The sequence below is a fragment of the Periplaneta americana genome, chromosome 13 (assembly GCF_040183065.1).
Source record: "Periplaneta americana isolate PAMFEO1 chromosome 13, P.americana_PAMFEO1_priV1, whole genome shotgun sequence".
Taxonomy (NCBI): Eukaryota; Metazoa; Arthropoda; class Insecta; order Blattodea; family Blattidae; genus Periplaneta; species Periplaneta americana.
The window spans coordinates 38353831-38374850 of NC_091129.1; the positions used below are offsets into that span (position 1 = coordinate 38353831).

The following is a 21020-nucleotide window of genomic DNA, read 5'->3' on the forward strand; positions in this document are numbered from 1 at the left end:
TCATGACCTGGCTCTTGCTGGTAAACCATACTCTTGCTGAAACTCTTATGAAACCACTATTAGTGACGGTAGTGAAGTGCATGGTGGACAATAAAACTGCAAACTTGATCTCCAGTATGTCTTTATCAAATAACACTGTGCGTAATCGAATACAGAATCTATCAAACGATGTTAAAAATATAATAATTTTCCGTATCAGTCAAATGAAATTTTTGCTACAACTTGACGAATCCACGGACGTTGCCGGATTAGCTGTGTTAATGATGTTTGTGCGGTACGAATTACCAGGTTCTTTCATGAAGATATTTTGCTCTGCAAGCCATTGCCATCCTCTACAAGCGGTACTGAAATTTCATTAAAGACTCGATACCTTGGGACAATTGCATTGACGTGAGCACAGATGGCGCAAAGGCCATGGTAGGTCCTGCTTTAGGATCAAGCAAGTTTAAAAAAACTGCACAAGTAGTCATTGTGTACTACACCAACATTCTCTCGCAAGGAAAAAAATAATGCCAGCGTTATTAAAGCAAGTACTACACAACGTCGTCAAAATTATGAACTTTGTTAAGGCACGATCTTTGCAGTGTAGGCTACTCAGTATTCTGTGCAAAGTTATCGGAAGTATAGGCCTACACAGGTTATTGTTATTACACATAGAAGTGCGATGGTTGTCGCGTGATAAAGCGTTATCCCGCTTACTTGAACTTCGAACAGACGTTTCTTCACTTTCGAATGACCAAAATAATTTGCTACCAGATTATTTGAATGATCAGGAATGGTTATGCAAATTATGTTACTTGGCAGACTTATTTTTTAAATTAACTAATTCAACACATCCATACGAGGTAAACGGAAGACTATATTCAATGCTGACAAAATTGCCGCGCTGAAGAAAAATATAGCGTTCTACATAGGAAGCGTCGAGAATAATTGATTTCAAACTTAGAATTAAATAACACAACAATGAATGTATGTATTTATTCACACTGCAATGGGTATATACCCGGTGGCAGTGGTAACTAATTACACTCAATAATGACAATAATAAACTTATTAATTAATAATACAATTAATGACAATACTAATAATTAATACTAATAATAATAATAATAATAATAATAATAATAACAACAACAACAGGGAATATACTAAATTAAATGAAATGATCACTTAAAATAACATTTGAAATATTCTAATTTGTATCTTAAAACTAAGATCGAACTAAAACCCACGAGTATATGTTCATATCTGCACAAGTACCTTTCAACATTACACTCATTTCGCTGTCAACTCACTCACTGCACTGGAACTACGACACATTTCACTGATTCTATCCTGATTTCACTAACACTTCAAAAACATTTCACTGTTCAAATACTTTGCACTGCCACTATAACCTATACAGCTTCACTGACAGGAACACGTTTCACTTACACAGCACACTTCACTGACACGACATACTTCTTCACTGATACAACACTTCAATAACAACATATCATTTACCACTAGTATTAAACGGTACGTAACATTTTGGCTACCCCTACAAAACTACGAACATATTAACGGATTATTTATGTTATTGAAAGAATGTACTCACCCACAAAAATACAATCCTTAATTGAATTTCGATTATATCTTATACAGGTTACATATAATTTTAAACTTGTAGATTACATAACTTATGTAACTTTTCAACACTTATATTAGGGGTTGCTGATGAAATCGTGTACATATAATGACTATAATTGTTACATTTATCAATTTTTGCAATAAAATAATACGAGTGTACAAAAATATCTAATTTGGCCCTTATTACTGAACGCATAATTATCTCACCCCTCCAGAGGGGTAGTTATTCATTTCCAAATTCCATTAAAATTTGCACACGTTAGATACATGTTATTAGTGATAAATGTACCAAATTTCAAGTTAATATGACCACTAGAAAAGGAGTCATTACTTTTGTTCGGGTTTTAAGCGTTTCGGACCACTCTGCGCCGTTGTCATTCAGTAATATTCATCACTCTTTCATCGTGACTCATAAGTTCTTGGAAAACATCTGCAATATCCATGTGCATTGCGGAAACCGATATCTTGCACTGTTGAGCCTTGAACTACAGTTTAAACGGAGAACTGCCGATCAAGTTAAACTCAAATTAACTCAAGATTAACTGGTAGTTAAGGTTTAAAAACTTCAGTTTAAACTGAACATAAGGTTTAAAAGGCGTTTGTAATAACAGCTCTAATACGATTAACCATACGCGTAGTACGCTTCACGAGGTCGCTCGTGTCGCCAGAATCTTTGCCGATCCTGCTCTACTGGATCCATTTTTTACTTCTTCAGATATCTCGTCCCACTTCAATATTATAACCTTTACTCCATGACACACTTCAAGGGACTGCAGGATGAGTCCACTCTCGCTTTATCAAACCGGAAGCTTGTCAATCTGCACAGCCAATAAATTCCCAGTAGATGTGCAATAAACATGTTCGACATTGTGTTAGACGTTTATAAATTACATTTTATATCAATCGGTTAGAAGAAGAGAGATGAATTTTTTTTAAATTTGTCCACCTGTATTTGAAATATTAATCCCTGACTAGTCAGTTGCATCATGTTGAGAAACAGACTTTCACAAATGTTTATGTTTTGCAGTTTCTATGTTTTCGTCGCTGCAATAAAGTAACGTAACATTATACAACAATATTATTTTACCCTTGTTATCTTACTTTCAGTCAATAAACTCTTATCTCGAAACACTTTCAGAAATAAATTTCTCTAAGACAATCTGATCGTACTTTTGAGGCCCAAGTGGCCTGCAAACTGCCATAAGGGGGGGGGGGCGTTGATGTGAAGGTCACGATGTGTTGAACCAATTGAACCATAACACATAGTTGGCATATAAACTCGATAATGGCATTGCACTGAAAGATTGTGCTGGTGTGATGCAAGTTGCGATAAAAGCCGACTTCACCAATGACTTAACATGTTTGTTTGCATGCGAATGCAGCATTTACATCACTGGACAAGGCGTTGTCAATCTGCAAGTCTGTATTAGGCCTAAACACGTTTGAAGCATAAAATCATTTTAACTGAACCTCGAAATAGCACACATCATGACATATTTGCGCACTATTTAAAACACTTATAAACAAAAAGACAAGAATCGTAAGTGGGCGAATGTTAACGTCATGAGACATAAACTTGTTCTTCGTTTTTTCTCTATTATGAATTATTATATTTATTTCACAGGTAGTTTCGTTTGAGGTCTGAATTAGGGCCACATTGAAAACATTTTCTACGTTCATCATTTAATCACATTGAGTGAATATCAGCAGCAATGTACCAGGTAAATGGTAATTGATATCATTAATTTTAAGGGGAGATAATTCGAACAAAAGAGCTTAATACAATTTTGATCGTTTTTGCTCCCTTTTCGAGATAAAAATTGTTTCATGTGATAGCGTGTTTTGAGAAAGCCACTGACTTAATTCCCAATATTTTAGTCAATTTAAGTGAGCAGTGAATTATGATAATCAATGACTTAAAGAATTTTAGGTTCGTCCTCTAAATGTCCAGAAATTTGATCGGAACTAATATAAATTTTCGTTATCCAAGGGAATTACATTTGTTCGATTCAGATTTGTGCACATTTAAAAGGCAAAATTAGAAACCTTTCTGTCATTTATTATCACAATACATTGCTCTCTTAAATTGACTTCGTACATTGGAAATTTTTCTTGTTCAATCTTAATAAAAATTTACACACTAAAATAAGACAGTATGCTACATGTAATTTTATTATTTACTCAATTTTATGCAATTCTAGCATTAAAACACGCTTGTTATAACATTATTAATCATCCACAATTGACTTAATTCAGGCACTGATGTCAGGAAAGGTTACCTAGCAACTAGTACTCCATGACGTCATCACCGCCTTCACAACATAATTTTATACAAGCTTCGAAACAACAACAAAATAACATTGTCTTAGAAATGGTTGCTTAGTAACCATGCAATATATTACGTCAAATCCAGTACTCACGTCTGTACTACGTCACAACATTACATTTTATACACTTATAATAGTGTTTTTACATATTTTAATGCCACAATCACGTTAAACGATATATGTAACACATGTATAATCTTCATTATAAACACTCGTGAAAACATTAACTCATGTTATAATTGCTGAGATTATACAGCAGTTACATAAATTACGAATACGAAAATCGGTCTGATAGAGAAGTTATTAATTTCTCTAGATATATCCGTTATGAAGGAGTAGTTTCTTCTTCCTAAATGTAACGACAGCTTGCATATAAAATAATGTAAGTACTGTATGCAATATTATGAAACTTTGTCAAACAGGAATAAACTTAATAATGTTGCCGCAACAGATTTGTATTTTTAACCACTGTGATAACTGAATAACCCTTACACGTCTAGATTTATAAATGTTTTGGAGTAATATGAAAGTCGGCCTTTAGCAGAAATGGGTACACTGAAGTTCAGAGATATCTGACCTTACTAATCGATAGTGATCGATAAATTGTGTGGATTCTGTAGTTATTACTTTTATGAATAGACGGCGAAGATAATAGTCGCTGTTGTCAATTGTAAATAAATACATCCGTGTTATAAAATTCAAATTTTCATCCCCACTCCGCTGATTGTAAAACAACACTGTGTTTGACTGGAAACCGCTAATATTGTCTATTAGACGAATAACTTATGCTTAATCCACATAATTATTTTCCCTCACACATTTTAACGGCTCCCAATAATGGTGCCACCTCTTGAGAACTAACGGAACTCTTCAAAGTTTGTCAATTTTTCTTATTTTTGGCTTTGATTTATCCCGTAATTGGAAAGTTCGCTTACACGATTATAAAATCGTAGATCGGATTCCTTTTAATTTAAGGGTACCGAGGGGTTTTAACGGATGCAAAGAGGCCAATATACAGCAATGACACCGTTGCTGTCACTCACTTTTTCAGTATCAGTCGTCTCGAGAAGTGAGAAATTTAACACCTCCAATTCTCAGGGTGTAACCTGTGGTAGGATAGCTTTGATTTGTTTCTTCACTACACAAAATTTACTTGTGTTGTCCATTTCCACATCATCTTGGTATATACAGCTTACTCTGTTACAGAGAGAACATAATTGTCAAGTAAACATCTGCTTTTCATATAGATAATAGGGCTTGCTGATTTATTCAAGCGTTAGAAATTAGAGTCTGGGAAATTTATCAGTTACATGCTTCTTATACACAGCCTATGCCTCGTCCATTTTCTTATATATAACGAAGGTATGTTGCTTTCAAGATGAACAGTATTTCTACTCCAGAAGACTTTTCACTGCGAACTCAGCATTCTCCAATCTCTCCTATTACCCGCCTTCCTCTTATCTCCGCATACGATCCATAGACTATAGGCTGTCTTAATGTTGTCTGTCGTCTGGTAATCTTCTTCTGACACGAACTTTTCTCCTGTTCGCCACTTTTTCCAGTGCATCCTTCCGTAGACTTATTCTTCTCAGTCAGTGACCGAGTTCAATTTATTTTTCTCTTCGTGATAATTTCAGCATTTCTTTCTTCGCCCACTCTTTCTAGCACGACTTCATTTCTTATTCTCTCTGTCTATTTTTCTTCTCATCCATATATCTAATGCTTCCAGTCATTTCTCTTCACTTCGTCATAATGTCCATATCCCTGCCCCATACAGTGCTACACTCCACACAAAACACTCCACTCTCCCCTTCATTAATTCTTTTCCAGAGGTCAGCAGAAGATATTATTTTTTCTATTAAAAGCTTGGCAGCAGCTCCTGTTACTTATTATAGTATACCGCAAGTATTTCAAACGGTCGACTTGTAATCTGAACATATTAATTCTAAATTGAAATTAATTTTTTGCTACATTTCCTTCAGGCGTATGGTTAAGTTAAATTTTCAAATATATTTACACAAAAACTTGTTAATTAGTTTTTCTGAATGAAAAATGTTAATTGGACTATGATTACCAATTAAAAATTAATTGATTAGACATAAAATTTTCTTGATGTGCCAGTTAAACATTTGTATTTGGCGTCCTAACCAAGAGAATATTTTATTGAAGGTTTCTTTGTTTAATTTATATTTCTTATTTTGCCTGTTCTTATTTTCAGTTATTGTTTGTTTACCATGTTTCTTTTTCGTGATATTTCCTGTTTTGTTCTTTTAATTTCATTTCGTTTTCTCTGTGTATTATGCTTTGTCCTTTTAGGCATTCGTGTAGTTGGAAAAGTTGAAAGTTCTTTTGTAAATAAAAATACATATAATTTTACTTTTTTTAGTTTTCATTGATGACATTTTATGTAAAGAAATAATTCGAAACATATTATAACCGTTGCTGAACATATATGGCTAAGATACTTTTATACATAAACACCTGTATGCGGAAGGTTTATTTAATGAAAATGCGATGCGTAACGTACCAATAAGATCCTGCATTGAACCAGCTTCAAGTGTGAGGGAGAAACACTTGACCAATAATAATTAAAGTTATCTGCCAGACATCACAGGTTATCCTAAAATATCAGGAAAATGCAATAAAATAGAATACAGAATAGAACAGCATATATTTCGTCAATTTTATTTAAATCAGATGGACCTGTTTCATGACATACTGTAGAACAATACGTAATGAATACATTACCCAGATAACATTTCTCACAGAATCACATATTTTGCTAAACTCTTGAATAGCTCACTATATGTGAAAATCGGTAAGGAAATGGTAATAAAACATACATTCAAAACGATCACAAAATAAATGCTTTTAAAATGTTTGAACTTTATATGTAAACATTTTTAAAACATTTATCACCTTTCTAATATTACTACGTGCAAAAAGGCATATTTAAACCCATGTCATTAAATATTAGAGATGGATCTAAATATGCAGTGTACAAAATACTTGTGAAACAATGGTGTTTTAAAATATATATTTAGAATCTAGGTTGGGCAAATATTTTGAGAATTACAGGCATATAACTGTCCAAACAAAGGGGTTTACAGCTTGTTAACTACGTATAATACAGTAGATTGGGTGTTGTACCAATCTATGTAGAGACAGCATCTTTGCTGTCATTGATAACAAATTACTTTCTTAAATTAACAAAATAGAAATGTATTTACGTTGATATATACCGGAAGCATTTCTTCCACAGTTACTACCTTATTTCTCTTTAAAATGAAACTCATTACCATTTTTAGTGTGACGGAAATTTAATCAGTAATTTTTGTACGTTATTACACAAATGAAGCGTTTTTCGAAGAAATAAGAAATGAATATCCGTTTCGGATTGTTTTTCGCGTTCATATCTTACCACTGATACCTCTCAATGCCGTATAGTTATACCTTAACAGGACTCAAATTTCAGACAATTTTTTTTCGGCTAAACCGTTATTTAAAGACCAAAATGACATTTGACTTTTCGGTTACTTACAACCTAAAGATTTTGTACATAAAATTAACGCAGTTGTACTCCTTTCACCAAGTATATAAATAAATTATTTATTACTATAAAATGTTTTAACGGTAGATTAACGTCTAATATTCATTATTGTACAAAAGTTACAGTATATTATAGGCATCCAACAAGGAAACTCAGTGCGCAAAAACCAGCGGACGTGACTGCCTCGCGCAGATGACTTATGCTCCCGTTCCCAGCATGCACACACGCCTACTGCAAAGGGGTAAGAGGGATATGGCGTGCGCGCCACGAGGAGTCCGAGCTGAGTTTTGTTTGCAGGATACCTATAATAGAGAACAAAATTTAATGTAACAAAAATTTTACTACTGTGAAATATTTGTGACCTGACTTATTTCCTTTCCGTTTTTCATAAAGCCACCGAATTGATCTGTCAATTTTATCTTATTTTTTTTCATCTGAATCCAATCTTCATAGTCACACGATTCCTGTCCATTAGTCAACATCCAGTTTCCTAAACGAGCCCTCGAATCCAAACAAGTCGCTACTAATAGAATTTCCTTCCAAGCGCTTCTTCTCATCAGACTTCACGTTTTCGTGTTGCAGAAACCAGTCTTGGTAAGTTTCGAGTTTCTTCAGCCATAGGTCTGAAACAATATCAGGTTAGTTTTAATAGCTATACAGAACAGTTACTACGCAGACTTGAAATAATGAAGACACGAGAGTTAGTTTGAATTCATTATTTGAATCAGGAATTTGCAAAAGGGGGAGTCCAAAAAGTAAATTTTAAGAAAACAACAAAAAACTCTTTGTATGGATCTGGGTGGTTGATAGTCCAAACATGCTGATACACAATTTAAATGTGTACATTCTATGGGACTTGGTTCCATGAGAAGTAATCCAGTAACAGTGTATGTGTATAAACTCAATTTCCAAAGATATGGACTTGGTTACTTTTGCAAATTTCTGACTCATTTATATTACATTCAAAATCTGACGTCTTTTTAACTCTTGTCTGGAGGATGGATCAAAACATTTGCTGACCACGTTTCACTCGAGTTTCTCAGTGAGGCTATCTTTTAGTGATTGTGGTGGTGCTAGTGATGATGATAGTGGTAGTAGCAGTAATAGTACGGACAGTTTAACGATATGTGAATTCTGTGGAAATAATAGTTTAGTTATTGTCATAATTTGTTTACATTTCCAAGTCCCTATCCCTCTATTAATCTCCCTTAAAATGAGGGCACGGACTGGACTGCCCTCTCACACAGTCCGCTCTAGTAGGCCCACTTTATCATCCGAAATGTAATGGTGTGCATACCCTAAGCTCCCCCCGCCCATGCGGTGCAAATCTACTGTGCGCCGCCTCCGAACTCCCCTATAAACTGCATGATCCCTTTTACATTTCCGCGTAGACCCCACAGCGGTCCCTCAACCCCAGTCAGTCCCACAAGTTATAATGATCTCAGGAGACAGCTCACGGTATGTAGTACTACCATCAACAACGGATAACCACATACTCACATGTCCAATTTTTGGAGCAAGCCCGAAATATAGGAGAGAAATGAAGATGATGATGAAAGAAGTGAAGCATAATAATAGTATGATGACGAAATTAATCCGAATCCAACGCTGAAAGTTACCCTGCAATTCTGCTTCAATTCATTAAACCAATCAATTTAGGGAGAACCTCTGCAAAAACCTCCACTAGGTAACTTGTCCAAGCAGAATCTGTACCCGAGTCCGCTTCTCCCACGGTCGGACGTGCTAACCGCTTCTCCACAACGGTGAACTTCCAAGGCTTTAGGATTTAATTAGCTTTTAATTTGTACTCCTTTGTATGTTTATTTTAATGTAAAATTTATTACTGTCGTTAGGCACAACAGTACCATTTGATATTGCCATAAGTACGACAGGGTATATTGCTTACTGATCTTTGTTTATGAATCATAATTAAAATAACATAGTATCATTACAATTTAAATAAAAAGTAATTCCAAAAATAGAATGTTTTTATTCAAGCAACCATGGAATTTCCTAGGTAAATTCTGCTTATCATATTATTAAGGTAGATTACGTATTATAATATCTTGTACCTAAATAAAGATGATAATTCATTGTTTACATAATCTATATTGAATCAAGTTGCTATTATTATTATTATTATTATTATTATTATTATTATATTTTATTTTTAGTTGCTTGTTAATTAACGACGCTGTTTTAACTACTGGTTTATTTAGCTTGGGTGAGATTGGTAATAGCGAATGGTATTTGGTCAGATGAAGCCGAGGATTCGCCATAGATTAAATGAATTTCACCTTATGGTTGGGGAAAACCTCTGAAAAAACCCAACCAGTTAATAAGTCCAAGCGGAAATCGAACCCGCCCGATCGCAATTCCGGTTAGCAGGCAATCGCCTGTGCGCCGGTAACGGACATTATTATTATACCCATAGACCCTTCGCTCTAATTTCCGGTAGCCAATCGCGTTGCAGGTCGGCTACATTTAAACGTGTGCGTCTTGTGATTCGCTGATTCACTTCTTAAGGCTCGATAAATACTTAATATAATCGCCCGCCATTTAAGCTCTTTCGTTGGAGTTCGCAGAAAGCACACGAAGACGTTATTTTCCGCTCAATTATTTGTTGAATTACATTGCGCTTGATTTATTATCATAGGAGCTACGACATGGTAATGTTTAACGGTGGGGCAAATCGATTCCTCGTATGGTAGCTCGGCAACGTAAGAACAAAAATGGCGAACGATACTACCTACCTAGACTTTATAGAGCATTCACTTTCTAAGACGTAAGCAAAGAGGCGGAGTCACGCCAGAAATAATAGCGTCGGGACTATAGTGTTACAGATATATACACGTTTTCTTAATTGGTGTATTTTACGATTTATCAACTGCTATGTTTATCTAGCTCTGAATGAAATGAAGGTGATGATGTCAGCGAAATGAGTCCAGGGTTCAACGCCGAAATTTGCACAGCAATCGCAGCAGAAGAGGATATCAAATACAGAATAATAGATTACATTAAGATATATGGATCATGTGCGGAAATTAAGAGGAAGGCAGAAAATAGGAAAGACTGGAGAATGTTGGGTTTGCAGTAAAAGACTGCCACTGGACAGAACACTATGAATGAATGAATTAATTAATTTGATATGTGACTAAAAAAATAAACAGTCCTCATATGAGGGCAGAAAAAAGTTGTTTCTTCAAAGAGAGTCTTGGAGAATGTGAGCATCCCATTTCTACCGTTTATCATATTTAGGTCAAAGGAATTTTATGACTTCTATAATGGTGTATGTTGTCAAGCATAGAATATTTTAAAGTGAATAATACTATTAAGACTATGTACTGTATACAATAGATATTGAGAGGTTCAAAAATATACGAGGTTTTTGAGAATACATAGAGAACGAAAATGATTAATAAATATCGGTATTTTAATATGTTTCATGTTCAACGCTGTGGAGTAACGGTTAGTATGTCTACCCGTGAAATGAACAGGTACGGGTTCAGTTCCTGGTTATGTTAATTTACCTAGTTGAGATTTTTCCGGGGTTTTCCCTCAACCCAATAAGAGCAAATTCTGGATACCATTCGATGTTGGACCCTGGATTCATGTCGCTGGCTTTATCACCGTCCTGTCGTTCAGAGTGTTATATAACCATAGCAGTTGAAAAAGCGTCTTAAATAACCAATTCAAATAAAAATATATGCTTCATCATTATCATTATCACCATTACGATCACACCTTCACCTTCTTTACTTTCAAATTTACAGTGACGTGCCAACATTACATGTCCCACTTCCTTGTTTGATTTAATGTCTGAAGTTCGCATAACAAGAAAGCTTATTATAAAATTAATTTATACCGTTTCACAATATTTTGAGAATAAATTATGTCAGCGAAATTGATAAATGAAAGAGTCTTAAGATGGGGTGACAGACACAGAGTATGTGATTTGAGAGTGTGACAAACTTACTCCAGTTGTCAATAATAGAGCCTCCGCATCCTCCCATTTCTGTAGGAAGACTCTCCTTTGGGACTTGCTTGTGAAACTCGGTGAGGTCTGTTCCATGAGCATATACCTGAAACGTAAGACAGTTTTGTTTCACAAAAATAAATGTACATCAAAGAGGGAAGCGACTAACAGATTAGAGCAGTCATGTCAATTGATGCCCATTTGGGTAAGCGCGCGCTTTAGAGCTCAGGAGAGCCTGAACGCTTTAATGCGGAAAGGAAAGAGACAGACGAGAGAGGTAGTATATGCCTCTTGGTCGAGCTATATACAGGGATAGCCAGCACTGATTCAATGGATAAAGGGAATAGAACTTATTAAAACAATATCCACGTTAATTTTTAGATTTGTCTGAGATGCATAAGTGCATTATGAGAATTTAAGTTTCAATTTTAATGCTCATTTTCCACGAGTTTCTTTTTTATTCAAATGTAGTATTTTCTCAACTTTTTACAGAAAGGTGAAATTTTCGGATAGGTTTATTTAGTAGCCTTACAGGTATTCAAACAATGTTTGCGTAAATCTAATATATCGTAAATATGTATTACTGGAGATACGTATTGAAAATTTTGAAAATATTTGCATTGAAAATGTTAGTAAGAAAGTGAATTAACAAAGGAACTATTGTTACATCATAAACAAAGATATGTGCCTTACTTACTTACTTACTGGATTTTAAGGAACCCGGAGGTTCATTGCCGCCCTCACATAAGCCCGCCATCGCTCCCTATCCTGTGCAAGATTCATCCAGTCTCTATCATCATATCCCACCTCCCTCAAATCCATTTTAATATTATCCTCCCATCTACGTCTCGGCTTCCCTAAAGGTCTTTTTCCCTCCGGTCTCCCAACTAACACTCTATATGCATTTCTGGATTCCCTCATACGTGCTACATGCCCTGCCCATCTCAAACGTCTGGATTTTATGTTCCTAATTATGTCAGGAGAAGAATACAATGCGTGCAGTTCTGCGTTGTGTAACTTTCTCCATTCTCCTGTAACTTCATCCCGCTTAGCCCCAAATATTTTCCTAAGAACCTTATTCTCAAACACCCTTAACCTATGTTCCTCTCTCAAAGTGAGAGTCCAAGTTTCATAACCATACAGAACAACCGGTAATATAACTGTTTTATAAATTCTAACTTTCATATTTTTTGACAGCAGACTGGATGATAAAAGTTTCTCAACCGAATAATAACAGGCATTTCCCATATTTATTCTGTGTTTAATTTCCTCCCGAGTGTCATTTATATTTGTTACTGTTGCTCCAAGATATTTGAATTTTTCCACCTCTTCGAAGGACAAATCTCCAATTTTTATAGTTCCGTTTCGTAGAATATTCTGGTCGCGAGACATAATCATATACTTAGTCTTTTCGGGATTTACTTCCAACCCTATCGCTTTACTTGCTTCAACTAGAATTTCCGCGTTTTCCCTAATCGTTTGTGAATTTTCTCCTAACATATTCACGTCATCCGCATAGACAAGAAGCTGATGTAACGTGTTCAATTCCAAACCCTCTGTGTTATCCTGAACTTTCCTAATGGCATATTCTAGAGCGAAGTTAAAAAGTAAAGGTGATAGTGCATCTACCTGCTTTAGCCCACAGTGAATTGGAAAATGATCAGATAGAAACTGACCTATACGGATTCTGCTGTAAGTTTCACTCAGACACATTTTAATTAATCGAACTAGTTTCTTGGGAATACCAAATTCAATAATAATATTATATAAAACTTCTCTCTTAACTGAGTCATACGCCTTTTGGAAATCTATGAATAACTGATGTACTGTACCCTTATACTCCAATTTTTTCTCCATTATCTGTCGAATACAAAAAATCTGATCAATAGTCGATCTATTCCGCCTAAAACCACACTGATGATCCCCAATAATTTCATCTACATATGGAGTTAATCTGCTCAAAAGGATATTCGACGAAATTTTGTACCAAAGATATGTGCCTATGTGTTGTAAAAACGTCAGCTCTAGAGCTTCAGCACATTTGGAGAAAATACTGTAATATTCTGGTGATAGCAAGTTGCGCACCAGTATCACCTTAAAAGTATAATGCGATACGGATTTTGTTATGTAATATTAGTTACAGTTGAAACATATACCTAGGTAACTTTGGTTTGTGCTGTAATATTGTTTCGATTAGTTTATTTATTACTTTTATAAGGCTAAAAATACCATCAATAACAATTCCAACTTACCATGTCATATTTAATTTCTTTCTTTGGGATATCACTTTCATTTACTTAAAATAGTATAGTTTCACTACTTGAAATTTATGTTATAACTTTTTATTATGTTATTAACTGCAATATTAAGAAAATGGTGTCAGTACTTCGTTTTACAGAGAATATAGATAATATCAATCAGCAAATAGCCATATAAAATAACGACACAAATTTTCACGTTTTCTTTGAAATTAGTACACCACTTTTTTCTTAATCCAACAGGCTCCTTATTTATATACATAATCCTTACTCCTTCAATACGTAGCGCTTGATGTCCGCGCACGGCATCAAGGTCAGAAAAATGCGCTTGCTTTGACATCACTGGATTAGAGGCTCAAAATGTATCAAATGTTTCTCCTCTAATAACCTTTTTTACTTTAACAGATAAATTCTGTGTGACCAAAAATTAATCTCTACATAGATGTTATAACAATGGAAATTATATGCTTAGGTATAGTTTAAGGACCTGAACAGTAGGGTAGGAAATTATGATGGCGAAGTGGTTGGACTGTCTTTTTTTTTAGTAGGTTATTTTACGACGCTTTATCAACATCTTTGGTTATTTAGCGTCTGAATGAGATGAAGGTGATAATGCCGGTGAAATGAGTCCGGGGTCCAGCACCGAAAGTTACCCAGCATTTGCTCATATTGGGTTGAGGGAAAACCCCGGAAAAAACCTCAACCAGGTAACTTGCCCCGACCGGGAATCGGACCCGGGCCACCTGGTTTCGCAGCCAGACGCGCTGACCGTTACTCCACAGGTGTGGATGGTTGGACTGTCGGAGAAGAAATAATAATGACAGTGGAGAAAGGCAAATAAACTTTTGTAAGAAACATGAATGTGTAGTGACTAATACTCTATTCCATCATTGAAATGTGCGTAATTTTACTTAGGAGGAACTTGGTAGAAATCCACAAGCTATAATATGTTTATTAAGAGGAGAGGAAGGTAAAATTTAAATTTTTCGAAATTAATGTATAATTTTATAATTTTGTGTAGAATTATCATTACTGCAACAGCTAAAATTCGAGATTAGATTTTAAAAAATTGGAAAGCATATTTAAAAAAACAGATTACAATAATTCACTGAAATGAATATATCTCTGCCATTTTCAAAGATGATATAAAACTTTTACAAAAATTTGCTCCTAAAAGGACGTTTTTATAATGTCTTAAGCACAATTTCATTTATTGGTTTTCGCATTTTTAAAATAAAGAATTACATTTTAATACCTAATGAATTTTAGTGATACTTTTATAGAAATATGGAGACATATTTTTCAAATGGAACAAAATAAAAAATTCATATAACGAAGGAAAGTTTCCTAAGAGCCTAAATAATATGTTTGGCAAATATTATGAATGTAGCTTTAATATTTCCGAAGATATATAACATGGTATACCAAATAAAGGGAAGAAATTGAAGGTACTGCAAATAGCATAATTTAGTGTAATTTGAAAACCTGTGCACCAGAGCTTCAAAATTGCATCATTGCATCACCGCAGCCGACACGACCATAAATGCGCGTTAAATATTATGTATAAATAATGTATTTTTCACACGTAAAAGAAACTGCAACATAATTATTTTTTATTTAAGTTTTACTATCATTAATATTACTACCCTTATTATTGTTTGGGCATATGTGACTTCGAAAGAGAAGGCTTCATAGGCTTAGGTCTGCCAGAATAAATAAATAAACAAATGAAATGAAATGGATGGGTGGATAGTTGTTTTAAAGTAAAAAGGAAAATTCACTCTTTTTCAACATATCTAACCATCTTTTCCCTTTAATAATGAGAAAAGAACGGAAAACAGTTATAAAATATTATGTTAGACAAGCGGAACGTAACAGTATCATTATATATTGGTAGGTAAGATAAGATATTGAAAAAGGAAATCAACAAAGTTAAATAATGAAAAAGGATTGCTTATAAGGAAATAGAATCACTAAAATAATTAAGCAAGACACTACCAAATTCATATTTCAATATACATATGGTACGAGATAAACTGTATTTGCAAATGGAAGGGACTCCTACAGAAATGTGTGGTTATCTATAGAAGTTATTTTTTAGGCTGCTAAGGAAGCTCTAGTTGTAGAAAGGAGAAGAAGAAACAAGACTTGAGGAGAAATTCATTAACAATCTGCAGACTAGGATAAAAGAAAAGAGCGTAGGCCTACATGAAGTAGTTGTTGCATAGAAAACAGAAATGGAGAAGAAACCAAGTACATAATTATGTGATAGAAAATAAAAGCAAAATTTAGAGATCAAAAGAATCAACATTGGGATAAGTATTGCAGAGTTATTGACGAGACTATTGGATATAAAATATCAACAGATCTGTGATAGAAAATGGGGGTAGGAATATAGAAATGTTGATTCCATTACCCCCAGAAAAATGTGTGAAACATTACTTTTGCTACTTTCAAGAAAACGGAACTGAATATTTGGCAGAAGAAGATGAACAGCAAATGGATATAAATACAACACAAACAGTAATATAAACGACAGAGAAAGACATAATGAAAACTCTAGAATGTAAAAGAAAAAAACATTAAGACACTAGGTTAGGGCAACTTGAGAACGGAGTTGTTGAAATATGAATGTAACACTGTGATTAAGTATTAAAAGAAGGTATTTAACGAAACGGAAAAGTGAGAGCAGATGGTATAACAATGGAATGTATCCTATTTAAATTCAGTATTAAAGAAATGTGATAGACGATCCTGTACAAATTTTCGAGAAGTAATATGCTAACGGTTATATATGCTATTATTTTGAATAATAAAGTACAACAGAGTTTATTGGCAATAAGTGAAGAAGTGGTTTCAGAAGTTAAAGTTCCTGTTAGACAATTCAATTTTATGTTTCTGAAAGGGCAAAGCAGTGCTGTCTTATACATATTTCCTGAAACAAAAATAAATAATAAAATACTAAAGACAACAAATTGCTGACTAGTCCACCGTTTTGGCTGAGAGGTTAACGAATCTAATTCCGAATCCATCGGAACGAGTTGCCTAGGTGAGGTTTTTTGGGGGTTTTTCCCCTCACTCCTATGGATGAATATCAGGTAAATTTCTCAGGCGATTAGAACCCCACTCATGTTCTCCACTTCATTTCATCTCATATTATCCTTTCATGCATCATCCCGATACTTCTGGTTTTCAGATCGCTCTACAGGCGGCCCTCCGAAGCTGCTAGGTCTCTCGACCGGCCTCCGTGGATTGTATTCAAGTGATGATGAATAGCTTCTGTAACGGAACCCGGGGCAGACCTCGGGGGAGGACATCCGCCTCGGACAGTTAAGGGAGCCTTGGGGAAGGTTGCCAAAGCAGGGGTGGTAATGGATTCTGTTGGCTGTAGAGACAGGTCGTTAAGGGGGTCAAGTGATTACGTCGGTGCGCGTAGAGGTTCGGTGGGCACGCAACTCATCCCATATCAGGCATATCATGGGGTGTACAATATAGACCTATCTCAGGTCGTAGTGCTTAGGATGTTCCATCCTCCCTCCAAACAAGAAAAAACTCCATTTTGCTTAATCATAAAATTTTATTTTATGGTGTTTGAAATTTTTTTGTGAATAGATAATTTTGCAGCAATTTTTTTTAATAATTTTGATTAGAATTCGAATTCTGGTTCTCTCGAAATATTAAAGAAACAGTTATTAGTAATTTACTCTAATAAATCTGAATGTTATTAAACATATTGTACACTATCTGTAAATATAATAATACATACTAACGTATCTTTATTCTTTTGGAATTGTCTAAAATTCAACGTTTTCGAAGTGATCTGGCTCTTGTTCAGGCTGCCCAAATCGTGTTTGGCTGCCAAATACAATCAAGTTGAGCAAGCCTGTTCTAGATATATTAGCCACAAAACCCGGGGAATCATATTGGAAAAGATTCCCTTCAATCCCATTAAGTATGGTAATCGATATAAATTTATTAATCATAGATGAGTTAATTTGGAAACCAACTTCTTATTTTTTACGAACAATTCACATTCTTATTTGAAAATGATATGGTCACTGTTTTAGATCGACCTGCCTATATATGCCAAATAAGGAACGATCCAGGCTTGGAATAGCAATAGATAATGAGCTAGTAGGCGTACTATATATTTTTAGCAAGAGTCACAATGAAGCTGTGATAGAAAGTTATATATATAAGCACTTCTTTTTACATTATTAACATGGTGGAAGAAAAAAATTAACTTTTTATTTGCCCTCATCAGAATGTTTGCTTGTTAGCTGTGTTAGCGGGATAGTAATTTTCCTAAAAAATTACTTCACGTATTTATAAATCGTAAATGTTTCGTAAATTTTCATAGGGAATATGGAAGTAAAGAAAATCTGCTCACAATAATTATCAATAATAATATTATTAGAAAATTCAGCAAAATATACGAAAGGTTCCCTATGTGCCCATAGGGTCGAAAACGACCCACCCAAATTTCTTACACTATTACGCCTCTACTCAACACAATTCATGACTCCATCTTATGTAATCATATTGGTTACTGCTTTCCCTATGTAATAAAACAATATCAGATCTAAAATACTTAACAATGAAGTGTCTACTTACATTTCTTTGTCGACGTGCATTATAACCAAACTGAAGTGTTACACATTTTCAGTTAAAATGCATTGCAGAGAGTTACAACGGAACAACTGGACACACTAAAGTGTTGCCAATATATTTTCGAACACATAATGATGGTGTCCAACCGAAAATTTAAACAAATATTAAAGGAATCAATAAAAATATGACGTGGGTCGTTAACGACCCTGTGGGCTTATATGGGTTAAAGTGCCGCCCCTCCGGTGGCAGACTGACGCCGACGGTTCCGTAGTAGGGGGCCAGTACAAAATGTCCTCGCGCTCCTCTTCCCCTCCATTAGAGAAACAACACAAAAATAGAAAATAGGAAAAGACAATGCGACTGCTGATCATATGCCGAACAATGCAATGGATTTGGACCCTGAGAGAGTAGCAGTTAAAGTGCCGCCTCCGAAGTTCATCAGTATCACCTTGGATGGAACGGAAAAAAAAACATGAAAAACATTAGTCCATTCTACGTGAGACCTACGCTCGATGGACCCCTTGGGAAGGTCAGAAATGCAACTCGTCTCTGTAACGGTAGTCTCCTCGTTGAGACTGCATCTGAAAAACAGAGTGAGACGCTGTTGAAAGCAAAGTTGCCGGGGTCATACCCTATCAGAGTAGAACGTCACTCCTCGCTCAACACCACGCGAGGGGTTGTGCATACAGATTCTCTAGATGGTTTATCAGATGAAGAGATCCAACTAGAGCTGGCGGAACAGTCCGTGTCCAAGGCTTACCGTTTACTATGGAAGCGGGCCGGACGTACTGAAGCCCTAAGCACAGTCTTTCTGACCTTTGAGACGTCTCTTTTGCCAGAACATATCTTTCTCGGCTACGAGCGTGTCCATGTGCGTGCGTATGTGCCGAACCCAATGCGGTGCTTTAGGTGCCAACGGTTCGGACATAGCAAAAACGTTTCACAAACAATATCATCTGTTCAAAGTGCGGCGGTGCTCACCATAGGGATTCCCCATGTGCCGGCGTCGAGCACTGTGTGAATTATTCTGGGGACCACACTTCTAATTTTGGGGCTAAGCGGGATGAAGTTACAGGAGAATGGAGAAAGTTACACAACACAGAACTGCACGCATTGTATTCTTCACCTGACATAATTAGGAACATTAAATCCAGACGTTTGAGATGGGCAGGGCATGTAGCACGTATGGGCGAATCCAGAAATGCATATAGAGTGTTAGTTGGGAGACCGGAGGGAAAAAGACCTTTAGGGAGGCCGAGACGTAGATGGGAGGATAATATTAAAATGGATCTGAGGAAGGTGGGGTATGATGATAGAGACTGGATTAATCTTGCACAGGATAGGGACCGCTGGCGGGCTTATGTGAGGGCGGCAATGAACCTTCGGGTTCCTTAAAAGCCATTTGTAAGTAAGTAACCACGCTTCTAATTCTAAAAACTGCCCAAAGTATATACTGGAAAAGACGATTCAAGAGCTTCGAGTCCGGGAAAATATTAGCACGTAAACGTATTTTAGATAAAGAAAGAAGGCAACGGAAAATCCTATGCGTCTGTACTGCGGAAAGCAACAGAGGGAATTGATGCCACCACACAAACGCCACCTCTCACAAATATACTTGGGAAGCGAATTGAGATCACAACCCAGACATATGTAAACTCTGCTACACAGACTGCTGAGTCAGACGACACTTGTGAACTTGACATCAGGCCTTACGTCCCTAAGAATAATCGCTGCTAAGACAGCAGAGATGGATTGCAGGCCTAGTACAACACCAGAACGTCGCACTCCTAGTTCGGGTGGCAAGTCGAGATCACGTTCTCGATCACGTCCTCGATCAAGATCACGATCAGGAGTGCGACGAACTGCAAATGAGTCGCCAGAGTCAAAGACAAAGCAGTCGCAGGCAAAAGCATCTTCCCATAGAAAGGAAAAGAAGAGAAGGTCCCCTGTTAAGCCACCAACATGATATAGCTCCTCTAGATGACTTATATTGCACAGTGGAATGTGAACGGTGTACGTAGCAGATATACAGAACTACAGAAATTGATCTATCATGAAAACCCTGCTATTTTATGTCTCCAGGAGACACATCTTCGGCCCGAAAACTCCCTGAGTATCTCGGGATACTACGTTTACCGGTACGATCACCTTGCCGGTGCCAACGGAGGGTGTGCCCTCCGTTTCCGCCAAAGTATCTGTTCTTCTGTTATCAATATCAACAGCCCACATCAATGCATAGCCGCTCGAGTCACTTTACCTTCCATTCTGTTCTCAATAGTCTCCGTTTATATGCCCCCAGACACACCTTTCATAGTGCATGAAATTGAAGACATTATGTCGCAGGTATCTGCTCCATATCTGGTAGTAGGGGATTTCAATGCATCCCACCACTCATGGGGCTCAAATTCCGATGATGAGAGAGGAAATAAAATAGCAGAGGTATGTACCCGTCTAAATCTTGTCACCCTGAATTCAGGGGAAGCAACACATCTCTGCTTGGCTTACGGTACATACTCCATGATAGATATCTCCATTTGTAGCCCAGTTTTGTCGACGCATTTCGAATGGTTTGTGATTCACGATCTACATGGTAGTGACCACTATCCTATTCGAATGCATATGTCCGCTTTACGTCCTGCGGAATCTCGATCTCCAAACTGGGTTATTAA

General features: G+C 36.1%; 1 protein-coding gene across 3 annotated transcripts in view; it reads right to left on the reverse strand.

The window, feature by feature from the left end:
• Nucleotides 1-6625: 6625 nt before the first annotated feature.
• The window catches only part of LOC138711811 (alpha-tocopherol transfer protein-like), an 80412-nt gene continuing 66017 nt past the window's right edge, over nucleotides 6626-21020 (reverse strand). For all 3 annotated transcript variants that reach the window (XM_069843062.1, XM_069843060.1, XM_069843061.1), the window contains 2 exons: nucleotides 11483-11588; nucleotides 6626-8129 (listed from right to left, as the gene is read on the reverse strand). In XM_069843062.1, the coding sequence (XP_069699163.1) occupies nucleotides 7978-8129; nucleotides 11483-11588 (258 nt within the window). In that variant the 3' untranslated portion in view covers nucleotides 6626-7977. The remainder of the gene's footprint in view (nucleotides 8130-11482; nucleotides 11589-21020) is intronic.